Genomic DNA, 26,248 nt, shown 5'->3' with positions numbered 1-26,248 from the left:
CGGTCACGTTCGTCTTGTTATTTTGTTTGTTTGTTTAGTGTACTTCGTGTTTTTTCGTCTTTCATTAAAAAGATGTAGTCACACCACGCTGAGCTTTGGTCTCCTCACTATGACGATCGTGACAGGTAATTGAGCAAGTTGAGGAGACTAAACTGCTTGGATTAACCCTGGATTGAAACTGTCGTTGTCCAAAAAATTTGGATGGGGAGAAGTCTGTCCATAATAAAGAGCTGTTCTGCATTCTTAACAGCACGATCAACAAGGCAGGTCCTACAGGCCCTAGGTTTGTCGCACCTCGACTACTGTTCTGTCTTATGGTAAACTCACTTTTGAAAAAATCCCTTTGAATGTTTTGGTATCTAGTGAAGACCTCTTCTTTGTCTACAACCATTAAGTATCGTTCACACCTTCTTAAGCTTTAGCCCCACCCATCTTGTTTCTCTCTCGAAGCACACACTTGACACTGACCGGTGATTAGTTTACCTCTGGATAACATGAAAACTGCTGTCAACAATTTCATTACGCTTTTTTTGCAGACATTTACTGATACCGGCCATATTCAAAGGGTGTTGTACACACGTCACGTTAGTTAACGAGCCAGCCAGCTAACATTAGCTAGTTAAACAACAATGAACAAAGTGGCAACAATGCCACAGTGCTGGGAGATAACCAACCAGGTCCAATGTTAGCTAGTTAACATTAGACTCTAACTAGAAAAGCAAATGGCTCCGGGAAAGAAATAATATCCGCTAGGGAGCCAGCCAGCTAACGTTAGCTAGCTAGCTAAGAGTGCACTTTAGCTTGAAATGAAACCACTTTCTGTCAAAATGTGAAATGTGTAATATATAATATATATACTACTATATACTATATGCTATATATATACTACTATATTTTATTAAGCACTTAATTTAAACTTTATTTTTTATTTTTAGATGGCCGTGGGGTGTTTTGGGATTTTGAGTTCCTCCTGTGTGCATTTTTGTTTTTACTACTGTTGTTTTAATACTACTATATATACTATATATAATATATGTACAGTAGCTAGCTGACTATCTCACCTGCATACATCAACATGCATCGTGGACGTATCTCCCTGTCAGGAATGCCATACCACAGTTGCCCTTAGTTTGAAGATGTAATTCAGAGACTTTAGCTATCATACTCTAATTCCACTGATTTCAAAACTTGATCCTCCAGAAAATGGAGAGCAACAATTATGCAGCTCCACTACGCAATACATTTTTTTTAAAGCCACATTCGATAGGATTACCAAAAGACTGACGAGCTCAAATAGACACCTTCAAAATGGCAGACCAATCCGAACTCCTCTCTCGGCATGTCCAGCCCACTCATCTCAGCCAATCATGGCTAGTGGGAAGGTTGCTGACTTCTCTGTGGCTTAATTAACAATTGTATTCATATTTACAGGTGACATACAAATGTGTTATTAAGGCACATGAAAGTTCACATGGTCGAGAAGGCATTTCTGCCAAAAGAAACGCATTTTGTTAAAAAAATATTTTTTACGTTCAAACGGCTCTCCTGTGAAGTGGTGACTTGCGACATACGCCTAGTTTCCTGAATCGGGTCACAATTGGGGATCCATAATAAATGCAAATACAATTACAAACTGGCAACAGAGCAGGATCTGTCTTATTTCTGTAAATATACTGATGATTTATAAAGCCAGGGACATTTAACAGTTAGGCTATTGATTATAGACCTAATTAAGTTTGGGTTTCCTTTCTCCTCACTTTTCTTAGACAATAAGGCAAGAGCTGTTTTCTCATCTCCTCATTCTGCTAGTGCCTCCGCGGCATTGCTCTCAACAGCTGGTTAACATTCCTAATGTGCACATATCAACATGGTCTAGGAAAAGGTGCCAATTCAACAGCGCACTGATGTGTTTTAGAACCGTGGACAGCAGCCACTATCCAACGAGGGAGAAAGTGCATTTGTTATTAAATAATATAATTTGTATTAGTTTTGCACTATTGTTTATGTAATACCACCATATACAAGTTCAGTATCACGTCTTATACTGATGGACTGTTTCATCCCTACGGCCTACAGAATTGATCAGTCCCCTCAACGCGAATCAGACTGTGTCTTGTACACCACAATATAAATATATTTTTTGGGGGGGGCTACTGCTCGACTAAAGAAATCTCAGTCGACCAACAGCCTATTGACTAAACAATCGACCAGTTGACTAAATGGGTGTCACGCCCTGACCTTAGTTATCTTTGTTTTCTTTATTATTTTGGTTAGGTCAGGGTGTGACGAGGTGGTATGTGTGTTTGACTTGTCTAGGGTTTTTTGTATATCTATGGGGTTTTGGTATTGTCTAGGTAAATGTAGGTCTATGGTGGCCTGAATTGGTTCCCAATCAGAGACAGCTGTTTATCGTTGTCTCTGATTGGGGATACTATTTAGGTTGCCATTTTCCATTTTGGTTTTGTGGGTTATTTTCTATGTGTAGTTGCATGTCAGCACTTATTATTAGCGGCACGGTCATTTTGTTTTAGTGTTCTTCGTAAATAAAGAAGAATGTATTCAAATCACACTGCGCCTTGGTCTCATCGTTACGACAAACGTGACAATGGGGTCAGCCCTAGTAGCTAGCTTGGATGGCTAGCCTATTCAGTAACTACTGGCTGGATAGCTAGCTGAGACCTGAAGAGATAAGAGAATGTTTTTCTGACTGAAGCACAGCCAAGTGACACAGTGCCCCCCTGTGGACTGAAGCTGAACTTAACAACATTATATTTAACCCTATATAAAATTAGCAATGTTGAGGTGGTAGAACTGACAGTCTTCTAACCTATTCCATACTTGGTTCATGTTTGTTATTTCCATATAGACTATGTAACAATTTGTATTAAAAAAAAAAAATATATATATATATATAAATAAATTAACTGCTCATTATTAAATTGGTGAAATTACTGAATTAAGCTTTTATATTACTGTTTTATTTATTTAGCTACATACCTTTCTTATTGTTGCTGCATTGTCAAGAGGTTAACCTGCAAGTAAGCATTTAATTGCACTGTGTACTCCATGCAAATCATGTGTATATGACAAATAAACAAACTTGAACTTAGAAGGGAAGGGAGAGGGCAGCCAGAAAGAGAGGGGAAAGAATTGCCAGCTTTGTGGTTAGACTGTTGGTGAACAAAACATAGAAAATACATCGGCCCATAAGTAATGTTTCCTCAAGTGTTATGTAATCTAAAAACCTCACATTCGCTGGTATAACTGACAAAATGAATCATAGGGGTCTTATAAATTAATACATGTTTTAGTTTGCAAGCTCTGCTACATGCGACAAGTGTCGGAGCCGGTGCAGTAAGATTCGATCTTAGTCCTGAATTGAAGCTTTGCCTGTTTGATGGTTCGTCGGAGGGCATAGAGGGATTTCTTATAAGCTTCCGTTTTAAAGTCCCGCTCCTTGAAAGCGGCAGCTCTACCCTTTAGCTCAGTGCGGATGTTGCCTGTATTCCCAAAGGTGTTTGATTTAGCTAATTTAGCTTAATCAACAACCTGACTCAAACAGAGAGGAATGCTATTTATGCTAGCTAGTTGGCTAAGGCTATCCAACATTGGAACTCTTCCAAGTCAAGGTATGCTTTCGGTTTTATTAAAGTATGTGGACACCTGCTCGTCGAAATCATGGACATTAATATGGAGTTGGTCCCCCCTTGGCTGCTATAACGGCCTCCACTCTTCTGGGAAGGCTTTCCACTAGGTGTTGGAACATTGCTGCGGGGACTTGCTTCCTTTCAGTCACGTGAGCATTAGTTAGGTCGGGCGCTGATGTTGGGCGATTCGGGCTGGCTTGCAGTCTGCGTTCCAATTCATCCCAAAGGTGTTCGATGGTGTTGCGGTCAGGGCTCTGTGCAGGCCACACCGATCTCGACAAAACCATTTCTGTATGGACCTCGCTTTGTGCACGAGGGCCTTCTCCAAACTGTTGCCACAAAGCACAGAATCATATACAATGTCATTGTATGCTGTAGCATTAAGATTTCCCTTCACTGGAACTAAGGGGCCTATCCCGAACCATAAAAAACAGCCGCAGACCAATACTCCTCCTCTACCAAACTTTACAGTTGGTAGGTAGCGTTCTCCTGGCATCTGCCAAACACAGATTCGTCCATCAGACTGCCAGATGTTGAAGCATGGTTCATCACTCCAGAGAACGTTTCCACTGCTCCAGAGTCCAATGGCGGTGAGCTTTACACCACTCCAGCCACGTTTGGCATTGCACATGGTGATTTTAGGCTTGTGTGCGGCTGATCGGCCATGGAATCCCATTTCATAAAGCTCCATACTAACATATATTGTATTGAAGTTACTTCCAAAGGCAGTTTGGAACTCTGTAGTGAGTGTTTTAACCGAGGACAGACGATTTTTACATGCTACGCTCTTCAGCACTCTGCTGTCCCGTTCTGTTAGTTTCTGTCCTGCCACTTTGCGGTGGAGCCATTGGTGCTCCTAAACGTTTCCACTTCACAATAACAGCACCTGCAGTTGACCAGGGCAGCTCTAGCAGGGCAGAAACTTGACCAATGACTTGTTGGAAAGGTGGCATCCTATGACGGTGCCCATTTTAAAGTCACTGCGCTCTTCAGTAAGGCCAGTCTACTGTCAATGTTTGTCTATGGAGATTGCATGGCTGTCTGCTCAATTTTATACACCTGTCAGAAACAGGTGTGGCTGAAGTAGCCAAATCCGCTCATTTGAAGGGGTGTCCACATACTTTTCTATATACTGTATAGTGTAACTTTTCTATATACTGTATAGTGTAGCTTATTATCTGTCATGTTTGTGTAAAGGACATCACGCTGCTTGCTTTGTGAGGACCTTTTCCTCCCAATTTCTCCCATACCTGGCGCAAACTCGGGACCTCTGCCTTGCTAGCACACGTGACCGCCCTCCTGAAGCATCTTACCAGTTGGCTCCACACGAAAAGCTACCTATTTGCTGGAGCAAGTAGGGACAGTTCCGGCTGAGAGGTTTTACATCCGCATGTGTTACATTTGGAGTTGTGTTGTGCAGACACCTGTATTTTTCTTTACAGTGGAGTTGACCTGGTCGTGTCAGTTTCCAATAACTTTAAAGAGCAACTGACCCTAAAAACAACTTCTGTAGAAAACAACCTATGTGGCATCGATTTGAGTCAGACACATTTATTCTACTGTCAAATAGGATCATTTTGGTCATAAAATCAATCTCGTGCTAAACTGAGTTTTGTTAGACTTTTGGTTGTGACTGCATCACAATGTAAATGAAGATTGGGTTTGTTGAAATCCTGCCCATGTAACGGATGTTTTCAAGCATGGTGGTGGCTGCATCATGTTATGGCTATGCTTGTCATCGTCAAGGACTACAGAGTTTTTTAAATAAAAATAAACGGAATAAAGCTAGGCACAGGCAAAATCCTAGAGGAAAACTTGGTTCAGTCTGCTTTCCAACAGACACTGAGAGACAAATGCACCTGTGAGCAGGACAATTGTCTAAAACACAAGGCCAAATATACACTGGAGTTGCTTACCAAGATGACGTTGAATGTTCCTGAATGTCATAGTTAAAGTTTTGACGTAAATCGTCTTCGAAGTCTCTGGCAAGACTTGAAAATGTCTGTCTAGCACTGATCAATAAACAACTTGACAGAGCTTAATGGGAAAATTTCAAGGTCCATGTGTGCAAAGCAGAGACTTACCCCCCCCCAAAAAAAATTCCAGCTGTAATCGCTGCCAAAGGTGATTGTAAAATGTGTTGACTCAGGGGGTTGAATAATTATCTAATCAAGATATATTTGTGCATTATTTTCCTTAAATAATGTTTTTGCTCATTGGCAAAATATTACACAACAGAATGTGGAAAACATCAAGAGGTGTGAATACGTTCTGAAGGCACTGTACATAGGGCAGCAGTCACTAAGGTGCAGGGTAGAGTATCGGGTGGTAGCTGGCTAGTAACAGTGACCTAAGTTCAGGGTTGGGTTCTGGGCGGAGGCCAATGACTGTGTGGCCACACACGTCTACAACTCAAGTCATCAAGTTTGCTGATGACACAACAGTGGTAGGCCTGATTACCAACAACGACGAGACATCCTACAGGGAGGAGGTGAGGGCCCTGGAAGTCGTACCAGGAAAATAACCCCTCCATCAACGTCAATAAAATGAAGGAGCTGATCGTGGACTTCCAGAGAAAGCACGCCCCCATCCACATCGACTGGGTCGCAGTGGAGAGGGTGAAAAGCTTTAAGTTCCTCAACGGGCACCTCATTGATAACCGGAAATGTTCCATCCACACAGACAGTGTGGTGAAGAAGGCGCAACAGCACCTCTTCAACTTCAGGAGCTGATGAAACTCTGCTTGGCCCCTAAGACTGTAACTTTAGGTAAATCCACAGTCGTATAACATATTAGAATTTCAATCTCTGTTTGGAATCATGTCACAGGGGTCTGGGGAGCTTGTAAATGTGTGCGTTATGTTTTGTTGGTTCTAAATCAGATCAATGTTTGAGGTTGATAAAACGCAGCGATTAGTGTGTGGAGGCGTAGATGACCTGTGCGTGCGTGTGCACATGTGTGTGACAGATTGCCTCACATCAGCTTGAGATGCAAGTGGACAGATTGGCAGATGACCACCGCAAACCCCCACACAATAAAGCCTGAAATGGAGACCTACGTCTCTTTCTCTCTTCCCTCCCCCTTACTCTCTCCCTATCTTTCCCACTCACTTCTCTTCCCTCTCTCTCTTCATCTCTCTCCTTTTCTCGCTCTCTTTTTACCAGTCTGAGATGATCTGTCATTCTCTGTCTCACTTTCTCTCTCACTCTCCATCATCTATATGAAAATGTATTCATGAATAGAGCTGCTGTAAATTACTGACGCTTGTCAGGTGGAAAGAACACACACTAGCCTCTTCCTGAACATCTGATGAATGTGATGAACGTTTGATGATGACAATAAAGTGGACTTTTAATTAAAAGTGAGCCACCTGCCTGCCTCAAGCGTTTACTTTAAATCAGGAGCACAAACGATGCACTTATATATTAGTGAGGTCCTGGCATTGAAAAGTGTTGTTGTAGTGGGGACATATTAGAAGCATGACATTGCAAGAGTAATTCGCTGGTCACTGGGGAAAAGTTTGATTCCGTAAATACACAGCTGATATTGTTGATTTTGTTTATATGCGTGTCTTATTATTTTTGTTAGATTCAATGTAATGTACATGTTTGCATGTATATGACAGAGTGGTAAGCTTAGACTTGCTATTTGTCATTTTGTGTAACTAGTATATTTGTCATTGGTGTAGACAAACAGCTACGTTGGATGAGAGACGCGCATTGACAGCTAACTCAAACAGACGTGCTGCGTGATTGTTGACTGAGAAATTGATTTATGGTAGCTGATAGATGGAATAGGGTTGCCTTCCTTAGGGCCTACTTCTCTCATGAGATGTGTTCGTGTGTATCTGTGTGTGTTTATGTGTGTGTATATATATATATATATATATATATATATATATATATATATATATATATATATATATATATATATATATATATATATATATATATAAATAAAAAATATCTGTGTGTGGGCATGTCTCTCTGCATATGTGTGTGTGTGTGTGTGTCTCCCCCTCTTATTTGAAGTGGACCATGCAGGCCTGGTGGTAGGGATTATGCCTGGCTTTTTTGAGGAGCTTCCCCCGAGGGGCATCAGCACTGGCGGGTCAAGGTTCACCTGCTTAATCTGGTCCCCCAAGGGCTTTATGGGTAATTGCCAGTGCCTAATCAAGTTTCTGTGGAGCCCCTTTTCTCAAAGATGCTGGCCAGTCAGTGGCTGGGTCCCAAAGGGCACCCTATTCCTTATATAGTGCACTACTTTTGTCCAGATATCTATGGGCCCCTATCAAATGTAGTACACTAAATAGGCAATAGGGTACCATTTGTGATGCATCCAGTGAAGCAGAGGCAAGTGAGGAGAAGGATCCAGGGAACTAGGATCAAGGGTCCCTTGCATCGGGTGTGACAGGTCAACACAAGCTTTCCTTAACCTTGTGGCACTCCAATCCGGACCCAGGATGTAGCAAGCTAAATATGCCATGACTGGACAGGTCCCTGAGTGATTTTGGTAGTGCACTGTTTTGGTCTTGATTAATGGTGGTTGGGGTAAGGTTTGAATGAGGTTTATATAAGGTCAAGGGCTGTGTGTGTGTGTGTGTGTGTGTGTGTGTGTGTGTGTGTGTGTGTGTGTGTGTGTGTGTGTGTGTGTGTGTGTGTGTGTGTGTGTGTGTGTGTGTGTGTGTGTGTGTGTGTGTGTGTTTCAGGCCCTCAGTTGATGTGCCGATGGGAGAGTGTGGGTCCCAAAGGCTGTGTGGTCCACTCCAATGATTGGAGTCTAGGGAAAGGGGTGGTAGTATGGGATCTAACATATACCGTATGGGCAAGTAAGCACACACATGCCCTAGGCAAGGGCTTGGAAATAGCAATGATATACTCATAACAAAGGCACTACAATTTACTATCCTCAAGGAAACTGAGATGTGGAGCGTTTTAACATCAGTCTCAACAGTTCATTTACTGTTCATTCATCCCAGAAAACATCTCTTCCAGCATATACTGTATCTCCGTGATACTGCTACTGTTGAAGGAAATAAAAAAAGATCCCCCATTCTTTCTCAATCAGACACTTCGATCTGGCATGACCTTGCTTATAAACAAAACAGGCTGATGTATGGAGACACAGACACACACACACACACACACACACACACACACACTGAACGCCACGCTATCTTGACATTTGGAGAAATTATTACAAACATAAGCGGGATGAGAAGGCCCCATTGACAGAGATAGGGAGAGTGAGTCCTCATAAGGAACGTAACCCATCAGTAGAGATAAGGTGTCCTCATAATGGATGTTAGCCATTGACAGAGATAGGAAGTGTCTTCATAAGTTCCATAAAGGATGGTTATGGTAATGTCCTCAGGTTTTGTTGGCTTTTCTCAACCTTCATTATAGGAGTGAGTTGTCATTAACCAGATAGACTAAGCTCAGAACCACCCTGCTCGGGTGACATTGTGAGGACATTAGCACTGTAATTCAGCCCCTAATGCCCAGTTAAGGGATAGTGGTGCTTTTTGGAGTGTGACAAAGCTTTTCATTGGAATATCTGAATATTAGACAATATAGTGAATCAGTGCTGTTGCAATTAATATAGGGTAAGGACTTCCATTTTTTGGAGGAAAACCTTTGAGGGAAATCTTTCCTCTTAACATTTGACTGGAAGATTTGAGAGTTTCACACTTTCCATACTCATGAGAGAATGTTCAGTGAGAATGTAGTGAGAACGTCCAAGCGTTGATATTACTAATCAGGTCATCATAATATATGCAACGCATCCACCCCCATAACACTCTCACACATCAATAAATCATCCACCACCATTGATGTCCGAATCTCAATTCACTCTAAACTTCAAAGATGAATGGCCAATTTTGTGAAGAAAGTTGAGTAACTTTAGAAGCCGAAAACTTTAGAAGCCCAACATTTTCACAAGTTTCCCATTGGCTAACCGTGGGACAGAAGCTGATGTGAAAGGGAATTTTGGGAGGGTACAAATATGGGGCGTTGTTTGAGGATAGGATCCTGGGGTTGGACAGTGATCCCTCTCAAACACCAACTCCACTATTCTCATAGTTATTTATAATGCAATGATACAAGCTACTGCCATTTTCCAACTGACTCCGTTCAGTTTAACAGCAGTCTGGTATTACAGTAGATCAGTGCTAAATTTGTAAATCGGGAGGTTCCGGAACAAAAAGTGAGCAGGAGAGGGGGGTGACCTGGGGAGTTCTAAGGTACCGGAATGCATGAGGGGGAAAAAAAGAAAATCACCTTTACAACAAAGCATTGCATGCACAGCATCACATTTGTGTAGTGACATAGAGCAGTGGAACAGAGGCCCTTAAAATAAGTTGCACACATTGGGAACATTCTATTAACCTAGGGTCTTTTATAAATGCATTACATGCAATTCTATGTCATTTTACATGACTGGAGACTTTTTTAATACATCACAAATTATTAAAATGACAGGCTTTGACATTGACAAACTGAAAATCTGAGCTCAATGAAAACAACATATATTGTAGGCTACAATGTGAGGAGGAAATTATAGTCCTAAAAATGCTTTCCAGTTTCTCTGACTCGCCCAATGATGCGCAGCACACGAACTGATGATGGCAAATGTGCTCGTGCCAAAGTATCTCTTTCTTTTGTAAAACAATATTTGGAAGTTGATCAAATATTTTGGTAGCCTACAGTATAGAGTCAAACCAAATCAAATCAAATCAAATCAAATTTTATTTGTCACATACACATGGTTAGCAGATGTTAATGCGAGTGTAGCGAAATGCTTGTGCTTCTAGTTCCGACAATGCAGTAATAACAAGTAATCTAACTAACAATTCCAAAACTACTGTCTTGTACACAGTGTAAGGGGATAAAGAATATGTACATAAGGATATATGGATGAGTGATGGTACAGAGCAGCATAGGCAAGATACAGTAGATGGTATCGGGTACAGTATGTACAAATGAGATGAGTATGTAAACAAAGTGGCATAGTATAGTATAAAGTGGCTAGTGATACATGTATTACATAAGGATACCGTCGATGATATAGAGTACAGTATATACGTATGCATATGAGATGAATAATGTAGGGTAAGTAACATTTATATAAGGTAGCATTGTTTAAAGTGGCTAGTGATATATTTACATCATTTCCCATCAATTCCCATTATTAAAGTGGCTGGAGTTGAGTCAGTGTCAGTGTGTTGGCAGCAGCCACTCAGTGTTAGTGGTGGCTGTTTAACAGTCTGATGGCCTTGAGATAGAAGCTGTTTTTCAGTCTCTCGGTCCCAGCTTTGATGCACCTGTACTGACCTCGCCTTCTGGATGATAGCGGGGTGAACAGGCAGTGGCTCGGGTGGTTGATGTCCTTGATGATCTTTATGGCCTTCCTGTGACATCGGGTGGTGTAGGTGTCCTGGAGGGCAGGTAGTTTGCCCCCGGTGATGCGTTGTGCAGACCTCACTACCCTCTGGAGAGCCTTACGGTTGAGGGCGGTGCAGTTGCCATACCAGGCGGTGATACAGCCCGCCAGGATGCTCTCGATTGTGCATCTGTAGAAGTTTGTGAGTGCTTTTGGTGACAAGCCGAATTTCTTCAGCCTCCTGAGGTTGAAGAGGCGCTGCTGCGCCTTCTTCACGATGCTGTCTGTGTGAGTGGACCAATTCAGTTTGTCTGTGATGTGTATGCCGAGGAACTTAAAACTTGCTACCCTCTCCACTACTGTTCCATCGATGTGGATAGGGGGGTGTTCCCTCTGCTGTTTCCTGAAGTCCACAATCATCTCCTTTTCAGCAGGAGCCATTTGCTTTCCAACCTGTGTTTTCCCTTGATTGTATTTGAAATTTTGCGAATGGCCTGTTTTGTCTACATTATATTCTTTCACTGACAGATTTGCCACACGTTCCCGACTGTAGCCTATTCCTTATTATTGGGCTACAATCAACAGCTGGGCTATTTTTTTTAATAAGCAAATGATCCTCTGGGGCTAAGTTATAGGCCTTCACATGATGTAGTAGGCTATTCTGAACGATTTCATTAACAGACAGCAGGAATTCTATTATTCAGGCAAATGTATTTCAATTGATCAGGGTGCTTGTTGACGCCCCCCCCCGTTCAGCTCAAACCGTGGCGCATGGAACGCAAAAATATTCTTAGAAATATTTAACCTCCACACATTAACAAGTCCAATAGCTCAAATGAAAGATAAACACCTTGTTCATCTACCCAGCATGTCAGATTTTTTAACTGTTTTACGGCGAAAACACACCACATATTTATATTAGACCACCACCGAAACCAAGACAAGAGGCAGCCATTTTGTCCCAGAAAATATAAAATCATAAAAGCAGGATTAAAAAATAAATCATTCACTAACCTTTTGAAAATCTTCATCAGATGACTGTAATAGGACATGTTACACAGTACATTTTTTTTTCAATAATATGCCATTTATATCCATAAATGTCCATTTACATTGAATTCATGTTCAGAAAATACTCAAAAATGTCCGCAGAAAATGTAGGTAGCGCCGCAAGATAACGTAAATAGACATCATAAACTTTGACTAAATATACATGTTCTACATATAGTTAGAAAGATACACTGCTTCTTTATGCAATCGCTTTGTTACATTTATTTTTAACGTTACAGAAATCGCACACTATTCAATATTCTGAGACGGTGCCCAGATATAAGCTACATTTCTCCGTAATGTTGGAGTCAACAGAAACACAGATTTCAGCATAAATATTCCCTTACCTTCGATGGTCTTCGTTCAGAATGTTCTGGAAAGGTTCATACTTACCCAATACATCGTTTGGTTTTGCGTCTTGCGTCTTTGTCTTAGCTACTGCTAATAACATCAGCTGAAATGCACCCAAAATGTCCTCTGGTCCGGAAAAGTTGCGCATCAAAACTTCAAAATTACATATTATATGTCGACTAAACAGGTCAAACTAAGTACAAAACCAGGCTACAAAACAATTTTCAATTCAACCGGTCATTGTTTGTCCTTCTTCTGAGTACTGGAACAAAGGAATGGCTGTGACCAATTCGCGCCCTAACGCACAGGTTTTTTCTCGCGGCACTTACTCAAATCACTCCCATAGGGCCAATTCTCACGGGATTTGAACGATTAAACACTCTACAGAATGAGGACATCTAGTGGAAGACATAGAAAGTGTCCCCAGATCCATAAGTGGTTGGGAAGGGTGGGGGCGATGACGTCAAAGTTGCTCCAACTTTCATGACCACAAAACTAGTTTGGAAGAATGCCTGCCCTGTGAGTTCTGCTATACTTATAGACATAATTCCAACGGTTTTAGAAGCTTTAGAGTGTTTTCTATCCAATAATAATTATTATATGCATATATTAGCAATTTTTGACAATTTTTTTTTCAGTTTACTATGGGCACGCAATTGCTCCAAAGGGGGCAGTAGTCAGCCATATCTTTAACAGGATGATTATAGGCCTTCACATGATGTAGTAGGCTATTCTGAACGATTTCATTAACAGACAGCAGGAATTCTATTATTCAGGCAAATGTATTTCAATTGATCAGGGGTGCTGCAGTTCCTTCAGAACCCTTCGCGTGGCTATGATTCTATAATGAAATGAATGATGAAGTGCAACACTGGATAGATGACAGTTGCAGGCTCATGTCTATCAGAGCAGAGAGATCATACAAGTTGAATTCATTCTAGTTATGTGAGAGATACTGGTGTACTTCTCACACAGCCACAGCCTTGCGTTGATCTCGAACATACAGGAAATTACAATGTTGAGCAGACCATAAACTCGAGCCTGGCCCAAACCGAATCAGCTCTTAGAATATTAAGATTTAAGATTTAAGATTTAAAACATAATGTTTTTGTGGGGGCAGGCTAATTAATGAAGAGGCAACTCGAATGAACTTTGATCGCTTTTATAATAATTTTTACGTTGAAAAAAGTTAATTATTTTTCATGCCACAAGAGGTACAGGAGTCCAAAACGGAGAGGTGCCGGATCCTGTTCCGGCAAGATCCAGCTCAAATTAAGCACTGCAGTATATTGAATCGAGTGCAAAGCAATATCACAAAGCCCTTCTGCTCATAAACGTAAGGCCATATCCAGGCACCAATTGCAGAGTGGCAGAGAGAGTGAAATAAAGAGGGGGGGGGGGGGGATCGTATATCAGTAGGCTTTTGTCTCATGTTCTGTGCGTAACTATGTGTTTTAGAGTATGTCTCTTTAGTATTTTCAAGTGTTTGTATTTCTGTCTCATGTACAGCACGTCTATATATTTTGTGTGTGTGTGTGTTGGTAGTGTGTGGGTCTTATTGAAGAATTAAGCCGCGATAACACACACACGAACACACGCAAGAACACACGCACACTGTGTCAATGAAGACCATAGGGAGGAATCAGACGCACACGCACGCGCAAGTAAACACTTTCATTATCCCAGTATTGAAGGGCTTTGGGTTATAACATTAAATCACACACTGAGAGTTGCTCTTGCTTTCTGAATTTCATCTGTTTTGCATTCATCTCTTATTTAGACTTGAGACTTGATAGTGGAGGCAGCACAAAACTTTATGGCATACAGTTCCCACTTACAAATTAAACTTAGCCTACATTATAAGCTACCCTGCACAGTGAAAGATGTACTAGACTACCCTTACTTTAGAATTTTGATGTGGACTTCCACAGCATCTATGTCTCTCCCTTACAGATGAAAAGGCAGAGCTATTACGATCTTGCTATTACCTATCAAATCATTTTACATCAACAAAATGCTTAGGTGGTTAGGGGTTGATTTGGAATTGGGCAGTAGGTGTAGTGCTCTGTATCTCCCTCTCTCTATTCAATTCCATCTGTGATAGTGCTTTTTTGGCAAGAAATACATGTGTAAAATTACCAAGCAAATGATATTGAGGAATCATTGCTGTATAATAACCCCCCTTCACCTCCCTCTCTCCAACCTCTCTCTTACCTCCAGTCCTGAGGGATGACTTCAGGCAGACACCCAGTGACGTTGTGGTGGCAGCAGGGGAGCCAGCTGTCATGGAGTGCATCCCCCCGCGGGGCCACCCGGAGCCCACCATCTCCTGGAAGAGGAACAACATGAAAGTCAACGACCACGACGAGAGGATCACCGTGAGTCCTTTCTATCTGTCTATAGAAATATGCCTCTGTTGCATCCTTCAATAATTTTATTATTGTGGCTATCCAAAAAAGACCTGCAGGCCTGCATATTCGTCTATCTATACCGGCAGAACCACTCAAAAGTTTGGACACACCTACTTATTGGATTTTTCTTTATTTTGACTATTTTCTACAATGCAGAATAATAGTGAAGACACCAAAACTATGAAATGATACATATGGAATCATGTAGTAACAAAAAAGTGTTAAATAAAAATAAATATATTTTAGATTTTAGATTCTTCAAAGTAGCCACCCTTTGCCTTGATGACAGCTTTGCACACTCTTGGCATTCTCTCAACCAGCTTCACCTGAAATGCTTTTCCAACAGTCTTGAATGAGTTCCCACATATGCTGAGCACTTGTTGGCTGCTTTTCCTTCACGCTTTTCCTGCAGTCCAACTCATCCCAAACCATCTCAATTGGGTTGAAGTGGGGTGATTGTGGAGGCCAGGTCATCTGATGCAGCCCTAGATCACTATCCTTATTGGTCAAATAGCCCTTACACAGCCTGGATGTGTGTTGGGTCATTGTCCTGTTGAAAAGCAAATGATAGTCCCTCTAAGTGCAAACCAGATGCGATGGCGTATCGCTGCAGATTTCTGTGGAAGCCATGCTGGTTAAGTGTGCCTTGAATTCTAAATAAATCACCAAGAGTGTCACCAGCAAAGCACCCCCACACCACCTCCTCCACGCTTCAGTGGGAACCACATATGTGGAGATCATCCGTTCACCTACTCTGCTTCTCACAAAAGCACAGCGGTTGGAACCAAAAATCGCACATTTGGACTCATCAGACCAAAGGACAGATTTCCACCAGTGTAATGTTCATTGCTCGTGTTTCTTTGCTCAAACAAGCATCTTCTTCTTATTGTTGTCCTTTAGTAGTGGTTTCTTTGCAGCAATTCAACCATGAAGGCTTGATTCATGTAGTGTCCTCTGAACAGTTGATGTTGAGATGTCTACTTGAACTCTATGAAGAATTTATTTTGGCTGCAATTTCTGAGGCTGGTAACTCTAATGAACATACTGTCTGCAGCAGAGGTAACTCTGGGTCTTCCCTTCCTGTGGCGGTCCTCATGAGAGCCAGTTTCATCATTATGGTTGAAATTTTCTGCATTGACTGACCTTGATGTCTTAAAGTAATGAGCTGTTCTTGCCATAATATGGACTTGGTATTTTATCAAATAGGGCTATCTTCTGTATACCACAACACAACTGATTGGCTCAAACGCATTAAAAGCAAATGAAATTCCACAAATGAACTTGCATTCCAGGTGACTACCTCATGAAGCTGGTTGAGAGAATGCCAAGATTTAGCAAAGGGTGGCCACTTTGAAGAATCTCAAGTATAAAATATATTTTGATTTGTGTAACACTTTTTTGGTTACTACATGATTCCATATGTGTTATTTCATAGTTTTGATGTCTTCACTATTATTCTACAATGTAGAAAATAGTCAAAGTAAAGAAAACCCCTTGAATGAGTAGGTGTGTCCAAACTTTTGACTGGTAGTGTATATGCAGATAGACAGACGGACGGACAAAAAAATAATTTAATTGAATCTATTTGAAGGTGTAATGACCAAAAACTGAACCCACCAGTATAATAGACCACCTCTCTGCTCTCTCTGAGGCCTAAAGCACTCAGATACACTACACATAACACAAACTACAGTCACTTATCTGTAAAGAAGGCTTTGGGTATATGTATTCCACATTTGTCTATGTGGAGGTTCTCTCAATGTCAAATACAACCACATGAATAAGAGGAATAGAGGGGGGATGGGAGAGAGAAAGAGAGAGAGTGGAGTGGGGTGAGGTTGGAGAAAGAGAGAGGGACAGAAACGGAAAGAGATAGTGACAATTTGATGCTAGGGGTATGGAGAAAGAGAGATAAACAGACACAGATGCCTAAATGTGTTGGTTGCTTAATAAACAACATGATAGAGTGAATAGGCTTGGGGACATGACAAGCACATCACCATGCTTCCTTCCCCCCTGCGGTGTCTTTTAAGGGGACTTACTTCTTTTCTCTCTCTCTCTCTCTCTCATAGATTCGAGGAGGCAAGCTGATGATTTCGAACACAAGGAAGAGCGACGCAGGCATGTTTGTGTGTGTGGGCACCAATATGGTGGGGGAAAGGGACAGCGACCCAGCAGAACTAGTGGTGTTTGGTGAGTGGAGTTTACATTCAGATGACCTTGCTTTCCCTGGTTCTGTGTTTTCTCTGGTCCTCTCTATTTTCTACTGTGTATTTATCATATTTTCCCAACTTCTGTCAGTCTCCAATCTTGTCCTCCTTTTATTTTTCTCTCTATCTCTCTCACTGTACGTTGTTTTCTCTCTGACCATATCGCTCTCTCACTCTCGGTCTGTCAGAGCGACCCATGTTCGTTAAGCGTCCTGTGAACCAGGTGGTGTTGGCTGATGACACGGTGGACTTCCTGTGTGAGGCCCATGGAGACCCCGCCCCCACCATCCGCTGGAGGAGAGAGGAAGGAGAGCTGCCCCGTGGCAGGTGAGAAGAAAGGAAGAGAGAGAGAGAGAGAGAGAGAGAATAGTCACCAGACATCAATGAGAGTCAATGGACCCCATGTACAGTAGGATATCATTCTATATATTCACCCTGGTCTGTTGTTGTTGTTGCAGGTCAGATATCCGCAGTGACCACAGCCTGCGTCTGACCCAGGTTCGGGCTGAGGACGAGGGCACCTACACCTGTGTGTCTGAGAATAGCGTGGGCAAGGCAGAGGCATCGGGCAGCCTGCAGGTCCATGGTAAGACCAGGCACAACACACATGAATATGGGCATGAGTGACACACAGTCTCTTATGTAAAGCTGACAGGCAATTTCAATTTCAGCAGCATTTGACTCCATCAGTAATGACTTAGGTCTCCTGCACTTTTTAACAATTTACTTTTGGAATCCTCCACACACACACATGCGTGTGCGCATACACCCACACAAGTAAAGACACAGATGCACACACACGCACCAATAGGAGTTTATGGCATGGAATTGCATGGAGATTGTTCTGTGTGAATTATGGCAACATTATTTAGTTTGGAGAGTGCAGCTGCAATATTAATGGGGTATGCTAGTGTGTGTGTGTGTTATTATTATTATTTTTTTTAAGTATAGCCATCAAACCGTAATACCTAGCCATAGCAGGGGTTGAGGTCAATTTAATTTAAATTCACTCAATTCAGAAGATGAATAGAAATTCTGTTCGAAATTTTAAAATGGCATTTATTTATTTCTCACTTCCTGAATTGACTAAATTGACTCCAACCGGAACCATACTACAACCCTCCAACCTGAGCCATACTACATAAAGCATAATCTAATGATGATACACTAAATCTTGAATCTTGGTTCACTCTACTGTACTGCCCATTAAATCAAGTCTCAACTCAACCCATCTCATTTTCATTCATCTCTTTGTTTTTTCTCTCTGCTCAATTTTTCTCCATCTCACCATTCCAGTGGGTCCATTCAGTAAGTACACCATTTCATCGTGTGTGTGTGTGTGTGTGTCGGGAGGAGGGCAAGGAATTATCTGATTCCATGTGGTTGCCATACAGATGTAGGATCTTAATTTGAGCCAGTTAAACCCCTCGTTTGCTTTTATACTGTATGATTGGGGGAAAAAGTCAATATTCATTAAGTCCCCCTGGCAGACCTGTCAAATCATACTCTGACAATACCATATGTACTGTATGTTGTTGTAGGTGTACAGAAAAGGCTAGCTTTGCGTGCATCAATATCATGGACCAGTTTCATCCAATTGCATTTTTTGGCATTTTAATGTTTATGGTTGAGGTGTCAATGGCTTTTGCTGTATTTATAGTGCAGACTATCTATAGTCCCGACCATTTTGTAGATGAACTCGAAGCTGATTGGATTGCTGACATTGAGCCACGACTTTCACATCCTTGTTCTGAAGCCATTCCAGCGTTGCTTTGACTGTATGCTTGGGGTTATTGTCCTATTGGAACGTAAATCTCCACCCGAGTCAAAGGTAGTTTGCACTCTGAAGCAGGCTATCAAGGATTAGCCTGTTTTTGCTCCATTCATTGTTACCTCTATCCTTACCAGTCTCCCAGTCCCTGCCACTGAAAAACATCCCCATAACATGATGCTGCCACCGCCATGCTTCACGCTAGGGATGGTGTTAGACGGGTGATGAACTGTCCATGGTTTTCTCCAGGCATAGCACTTAGCATTCAGGCCAAAGAGTTACATATTTGTCTCATCAGAATCTTTTGCAAACTCCAGGCGTGTTTCATGCACCTTTTTCTCAGGAGTGGCTTTTTTCTGGCCACTCTCCAATAAAGCCCTAATTGGTGAAGTGCTGTAGAGACTGTTATCCTTCTGGCAGGTTCTTCCATCGCAACCAAGGAACTCTGTAGTTCTGTCAGACTGGTCATTGGGGGGCCTCCCGAGTGGCGCAACCATCTAAGGCATTGTAGTGCTTGAGGCGTCACTACAGACCCGGGCTCGATCCCACAGCCGGACGTGACCGGTAGACCCATGAGGCAGCGCACAATTGGCCCAGCGTCATCTGGGTTAGGGGAGGAGTTGGCCAGCTGGGATTTCCATCGCTCTCCAGCGACTCCTTGTGGTGGGCTGGGTGCCTGCAAGCTTACCTCGTTTGCCTGCTGGACGGTGTTTCCTCCGACACATTGGTGCTTCTGGATTAAGCGAGCAGTGCGGCTTGGCAGGATGGTGTTTTGGAGGATGGATGGCTCTCGACCTTCCCCGCTCCCAAGTCTGTAGGGGAGTTGCAGTGCAGTAAATCAGCTACTTGCATATTACCTCAGTTTACTTGTTGAAATGTTATGGGGGCCCTATCTGGGCTAGACAAACAATCTCAAATGATATTTTTTTATCATGCCCGCAGCACGAAGAAAATCATGACATAATCTCAATGTGCTATTTCCTAAACTGCCCTGTGTATTAGCATGACAATAGAGGGATAAATATGCCAGTGAGTGAGTGAGTGAGCGAGGGGGGCGGGTGGGCGGGCGGGCAGGCGGGCGGGTGGACCAGTAGCGATTTGGTCTGTTCTATCAGCATCTATTAACATTTTTTTTTAATATAAATGTAAAAGATGGCATCCATTTTATCAGCAAAACATCAGTATGCAATGATAAGTTCACTTTCATCTTCCAAATAAAATTTGGATAAAACATTTTGTTGACTTCAACATGCAAGGGTTTTCGTATAAACATCTGTTTCAATTGTTTTCTTCTGGGAAATGTATTAACAGCGTTTGGGTGCATTTTTAATTACAAGTGGGTCTACTCCAGCGCATGTGTATGTGTCTGTTGTCTGTCTGCGTCACTGTGTGACTGTGACAGCTGCCTGTCACTCTCTTCCCCTGAGGAGGCTCTCTCCGAGGACACGGCTGTGCTTTGTTACTGTGTCTGTGTGTCTGTGTGTATGTGTGTGTGTAAGATAGCTTGTTTGTGTTTGTCTATTTGAGTGTGTGTATGAACATCACAAGAGCAATGACAAGTGCAGATGACTGCTCGACAGACTATTGTCTAATTCGCTCCACTATCTCCATCTGACTCATGCGGAAAAGGAGGGTGCTGAAAAAGCTGAATCGGCCAAGGTTTGACATCAAAAGTCTGGGTGATGCCAGCAAATGACAACACCTCCAGACTGTTCTAAGTGCAGAACTGCTAGAATAATATCCTAAGGATATTGAAACACACTGGAGCATGCTCAAGTCCACCATCCTTAACGCTTGCGAGGACACCCTCGGCTATAAGACCAAAAAGCAGAAGGACTGGTTTGATGAGAATGACTCTGAAATTGAACAGCTCATTGAGAACCTTCTGTGCCTGGCAGAACGATATCAACTGCGGGGCCACAAGAGAAGCTCATGCCAGAGCGAAGGCAGTTGTCCAACACCAGGTGAAGGAACTAAAAAACAAATGATGGACAGAAAAGGCCCTGGAGATCCAGCAGCTGGCAGACACTGAAGATTCCAGACACTTTGAGGAGCTCCTCAACAGAAGTACAACAGTTGAGATAGAGGTCAATGATCACGTCCCTCAGCGACCAACAAAGGATAAATACATGGGAGAACCACCTAGCCTGCAGGAGGTGAAAGATGCCATCAGGAAGAGGAGGAACAACAAAGCCACCAGCCCTGATGGTATTCCAGCAGAAATCCTGAAGGAATACATACAGTACCAGTCAAAAGTTTGGAAACACCTACTCATTCAAGGGTATTTCTTTATTTTGACTATTTGCTACATTGTAGAATAATAGTGAAGACTTCAAAGCTATGACATAACACATATGAAATCATGTAGTAACCAAAAAAGTGTTAAACAAATAAAAATATATTTTATATTTGAAATTCTTCAAAGTATCCACCCTTTGCCTTGATGACACCTTTGCTAACTCTTAGCATTCTCTCAACCATTTCTTTCCTTCTTAATGCATTTTAGCCAATCAGTTGTGTTGTGAAGGAAAGGTTGGTATACAGAAGACAGCCCTATTTGGTAAAAGACCAAATCCATATTATGGAAAGAACAGCTGAAATAAGCAAAGAGAAACGACAGTCCATCATTACTTTAGAACATGAAGGTCAGTCAATGCGGAACATTTCAAGAACTTTTTAATTTCTTCAAGTGTAGTCGCAAAAACCATCAAGCGCTCTGATGACACTGGCACTCATTAGGACCGCCACAGGAAAGAAAGATCCAGAGTTACCTCTGCTGCAGAGGATAAGTACGTTAGAGTTAACTGCACCCCAGATTGCAGCCCAAATAAATACTTCACAAAGTTCAAGTAACAGACACATCTCAACATCAACTGTTCAGAGGAGACTGCGTGAATCAGGCCTTCATGGTCGAATTGCTGCAAAGAAGCTACTACTAAAGGACACCAATAAGAAAGAATCAAGAGCAATGAACATTAGACTGATGGAAATCTGTCCTTTGGTCGAGTGAGTCCAAATTAGACATTTTTTTGTTCCAACCACCTTGTCTTTGTGAGACGCAGAGTAGGTGAACGGATGATCTCCGCATGTGTGGTTTCCACCGGGAAGTAGGGAGGAGGAAGTGTGATGGTGTATTGCTGGTGACACTGTCTGTGATTTATTTAGAATTAAAGGCACACTTAACCAGCATGGCTACCACAGCATTCCGCAGTGATACGCCATTGCATCTGGTTTGCGCTTAGTGGAACTATCATTTGATTTTCAACAGGACAATGACCCAAAACACACCTCCAGGCTGCGTAAGGGCTATTTGACCAAGGAGAGTGATGGAGTGATGGAGTGCTGCATCAGATGACCTGGCCTCCACAACCCAACTGAGATGGTTCGGGATGAGTTGGACCGAAGAGTGAAGGAAAAGCAGCCAACAAGTGCTCAGCAAATGTGGGAACTCCTTCAAGACCTTTGGAAAAGCATTCCTCATGAAGCTGGCTGAGAGAATGACAAGGGTGCAAAGCTATCATCAAGGCAAAGGGTGGCTACTTTTAAGAATCTTAAATATAAAATTATAAGATAAAAGTTAAAGAATGGATTTAAGAAATATATAAATATTAGGATGAGCAATGTTGGAGTCTGGAGTATATATGCACTGCTCAAAAAAAATAAAGGGAACACTAAAATAACACATCCTAGATTTGAATGAATGAAATATTCTTATTAAATACTTTTTTCTTTACATAGTTGAATGTGCTGACAACAAAATCACACAAAAATTATCAATGGAAATCCAATTGATCAACCCATGGAGGTCTGGATTTGGAGTCACACTCAAAATTAAAGTGGAAAACCACACTACAGGCTGATCCAACTTTGATGTAATGTCCTTAAAACACATCAAAATGAGGCTCAGTAGTGTGTGTGGCCTCCATGTGCCTGTATGACCTCTCTACAACGCCTGGGCATGCTCCTGATGAGGTGGCGGATGGTCTCCTGAGGGATCTCCTCCCAGACCTGGACTAAAGCATCTGCCAACTCCTGGACAGTCTGTGGTGCAACGTGGTGTGGCGTTGGTGGATGGAGCAAGACATGATGTCCCAGATGTGCTCAATTGGATTCAGGTCTGGGGAACGGGCGGGCAAGTCCATGGCATCAATGCCTTCCTGTTGCAGGAACTGCTGACACACTCCAGCCACATGAGGTCTAGCATTGTCTTGCATTAGGAGGAACCCAGGGCCAACCGCACCAGCATATGGTCTCACAAGGGGTCTGAGGATCTCATCTCGGTACCTAATGGCAGTCAGGCTACCTCTGGCGAGCACATGGAGGGCTGTGCCCCCCAAAGAAATGCCACCCCACACCATGACTGACCCACCGCCAAACCAGTCATGCTGGAGGATGTTGCAGACAGCAGAACGTTCTCCACGGCGTCTCTAGACTGTCACGTCTTTCACATGTGCTCAGTGTGAACCTGCTTTCATCTGTGAAGAGCACAGGGCGCCAGTGGCAAATTTGCCAATCTTGGTGTTCTCTGGCAAATGCTAAACGTCCTGCACAGTGCTGGGCTGTAAACCCGTACCTGTGGACGTCGGGCCCTCATACCACCCTCATGGAGTCTGTTTCTGACCGTTTGAGCAGACACATGCACATTTGTGGCCTGCTGGAGGTCATTTTGCATGGCTCTGGCAGTGCTCCTCCTGCTCCTCCTTGCACAAAGCCAGAGGTAGCGGTCCTGCTGCTGGGTTGTTGCCCTCCTACGGCCTCCTCCTCATCTCCTGATGTACTGGCCTGTCTCCTGGTAGCGCTTCCATGCTCGGGACACTACGCTGACAGACAAGCGAAGTGAGAAGTGGTCTGTGGTCACCACCTGCAGAACCACTCCTTTATTGGGGGTGTCTTGCTAATTGCCTATAATTTCCACCTGTTGTCTATTCCATTTGCACAACAGCATATGAAATGTATTGTCAATCAGTGTTGCTTCCTAAGTGGACAGTTTGATTTCACAGAAGTGTGATTGACTTGGAGTTACATTGTGTTGTTTTAAGTGTTCCCTTTATTTTTTTGAGCAGTGTATATTGAAGTCGGAAGTTTACATACACTTAGGTTAGAGTCATTAAAACTAGTATTTCAACCACTCCACACATTTTTTGTTAACAAACTATAGTTTTGGCAAGTCGGTTAGGGATATCTACTTTGTGCATGAAACAAATATTTTTTCTAACAATTGTTTACAGACAGATTATTTCACTTATAATTCACTGTATCACAATTCCAGTTGGTCAGAAGTTTACATACACTAAGTTGACTGTCCCTTTAAACAGCTTGGAAAATTCCAGAAAATGATGTCATGGCTTTAGAAGCTTCTGACAGGCCAATTGACAGAATTTGAGTCAATTGGAGGTGTACCTGTGGATGTATTTCAAGGCCTACCTTCAAACTCAGTGCCTTTTTGCTTGACATCATGGGAAAATCCAAGACCTCATACCAAGACCTCAGAAAATAAATTGTAGACCTCCACAAGTCTGGTTCATCCTTGGGAGCCATTTCCAATCACCTGAAGGTACCACGTTCATCTGTACAAACAATAGTACGCAAATATTAACACCATGGGACCAGGCAGCCGTCATACCCCTCAGGAAGGAGACGTGTTCTGTCTCCTAGAGATGAACATACTTTGGTGCGAAAAGTGCAAATAAATTCCCTAACAACAGCAACGGACCTTGTGAAGATGCTGGAGGAAACTGGTACAAAAGTATCTATATCCATAGTAAAACGAGTCCTATATTGACATAACCTGAAAGAACGCTCAGCAAGGAAGAAGCCACTGCTCCAAAACTGCCATAAAAAAGCCAGACTACGGTTTGCAACTGCACATGGGGACAAAGATCATACTTTTTGGAGAAATGTCCTCGGTCTGATGAAACAAAAATAGAACTGTTTGGCCATAATGACCATCGTTATGTTTGGAGGAAAAAGGGGAAGGCTTGCAAGCAGAAGAACACCATCCCAACCGTGAAGCACAGGGGTGGCAGCATCATGTTGTTGGGGTGCGTTGCTGCAGGAGGGACTTGTGCACTTTACAAAATAGATTGCATCATGAGGAGAGAAGTTTTGTGGATATTTTGAAGCAACATCTCAAGACATCAGTTAAAGTTTGGTCGCAAATGGGTCTTCCAAATGGACAATGACCCCAAGCATACTTCCAAAGTTGTGGCAAAACGGCTTAAGGACAAGAATGTCAAGGTATTGGAGTGGCCATCACAAAGCCCTAACCTTAATCCTATAGAAAATGTGTGTGCAGAACTGAAAAAGCGTTTGCGAGCAAGGAGGCCTACAAACCTAACTCAGTTACACCAGCCGTGTCAGGAGGAATGGGCCAAAATTCACCCAACTTATTGTGGGAAACTTGTGGAAGGCTACCCAAAACATTTGACCCAAGTTAAACAATTTAAAGGCAATGCTACCAAATACTAAGAGAGTGTATGTAATCTTCTGACCCACTGGGAATGTGATGAAAGAAAGAAAAGCTGAAATAAATCATTCTCTCTACTATTATTCTGACATTTCACATTCTTAAAATAAAGTGGTGATCCTAACTGGCCTAAGACAGGGAATTTTTCTAGGATTAAATGTCAGGAATTGTGAAAAACTGAGTTCAAAGGTATTTGGCCAAGGTGTATGTTAACTTCCGACTTCAACTGTACATGTACTCTAAACAGAGTAGATTGGGGCGGCAGGTAGCCCAGTGGTTAGAGCATTGTGCCAGTAACTGTATATGTGTGATTGGATTTTTTCTACCTTCACTACCTTGGGGCGGCCCGTCAGGAGGTCCAGGACCCAGTTGCACAGGGCGGGGTTCAGCCCCAGTGCCCCGAACGTAATGATGAGCTTCACTATGGTGTTGAAGGCTGAGCTGTAGTCAATGAACAGCATTCTTACATACAGTGGGGCAAAAAAGTATTTAGTCAGCCACCAATTGTGCAAGTTCTCCCTCTTAAAAAGATGAGAGAGGCCTGTAATTTATAATAGGTACACTTCAACTATGACAGACAAAATGAGATTTTTTTTTCTCCAGAAAATCACATTGTAGGAAAAAACTAATGTAAGCATTAGTTTCTTAAAACGTGTAGTAGGCGGAAGGCATTTCTTATTTCTTCCCTATGACACATCTGATACGTTTTCTCAATTCTGGTGTTATGTATATTTTAGATCCACCATTACAGTGTGTTCCCCAATGTGCTATCCCATGTGAGAACATTAAATCTTCTCAATTTTTCCTGCCTCTGAAGCTCAGTGCATAGCGCTGTGCCCTTTATGGCTAATTATTTATTGTAGCCATAGGCAATGTGTGAGTGAATGTCTCTTCAAATCAAGCATCGCCATTGTTATTCTCAAGATGGAGCTTCGGCGGAGAAAAAAACACTTAAACTA

General features: G+C 42.4%; 1 protein-coding gene across 1 annotated transcript in view; it reads left to right on the top strand.

The window, feature by feature from the left end:
* Positions 1 to 26,248, top strand: part of LOC110533520 (roundabout homolog 2) — a 140,164-nt gene that overhangs the window by 58,549 nt on the left and 55,367 nt on the right. Inside the window, exons 3-6 of the mRNA XM_090186156.1 lie at positions 14,652 to 14,809; positions 16,915 to 17,035; positions 17,241 to 17,379; positions 17,511 to 17,638. Of these exons, the coding sequence (XP_090042282.1) occupies positions 14,652 to 14,809; positions 16,915 to 17,035; positions 17,241 to 17,379; positions 17,511 to 17,638 (546 nt within the window). The remainder of the gene's footprint in view (positions 1 to 14,651; positions 14,810 to 16,914; positions 17,036 to 17,240; positions 17,380 to 17,510; positions 17,639 to 26,248) is intronic.

This window comes from Oncorhynchus mykiss, chromosome 10, assembly GCF_057628025.1.
Source record: "Oncorhynchus mykiss isolate SJ-2025 chromosome 10, ASM5762802v1, whole genome shotgun sequence".
NCBI lineage: Eukaryota > Metazoa > Chordata > Actinopteri > Salmoniformes > Salmonidae > Oncorhynchus > Oncorhynchus mykiss.
The sequence above is the reverse complement of the archived record's forward strand: the minus strand, read 5'-3'. Positions and strand labels throughout refer to the sequence as shown.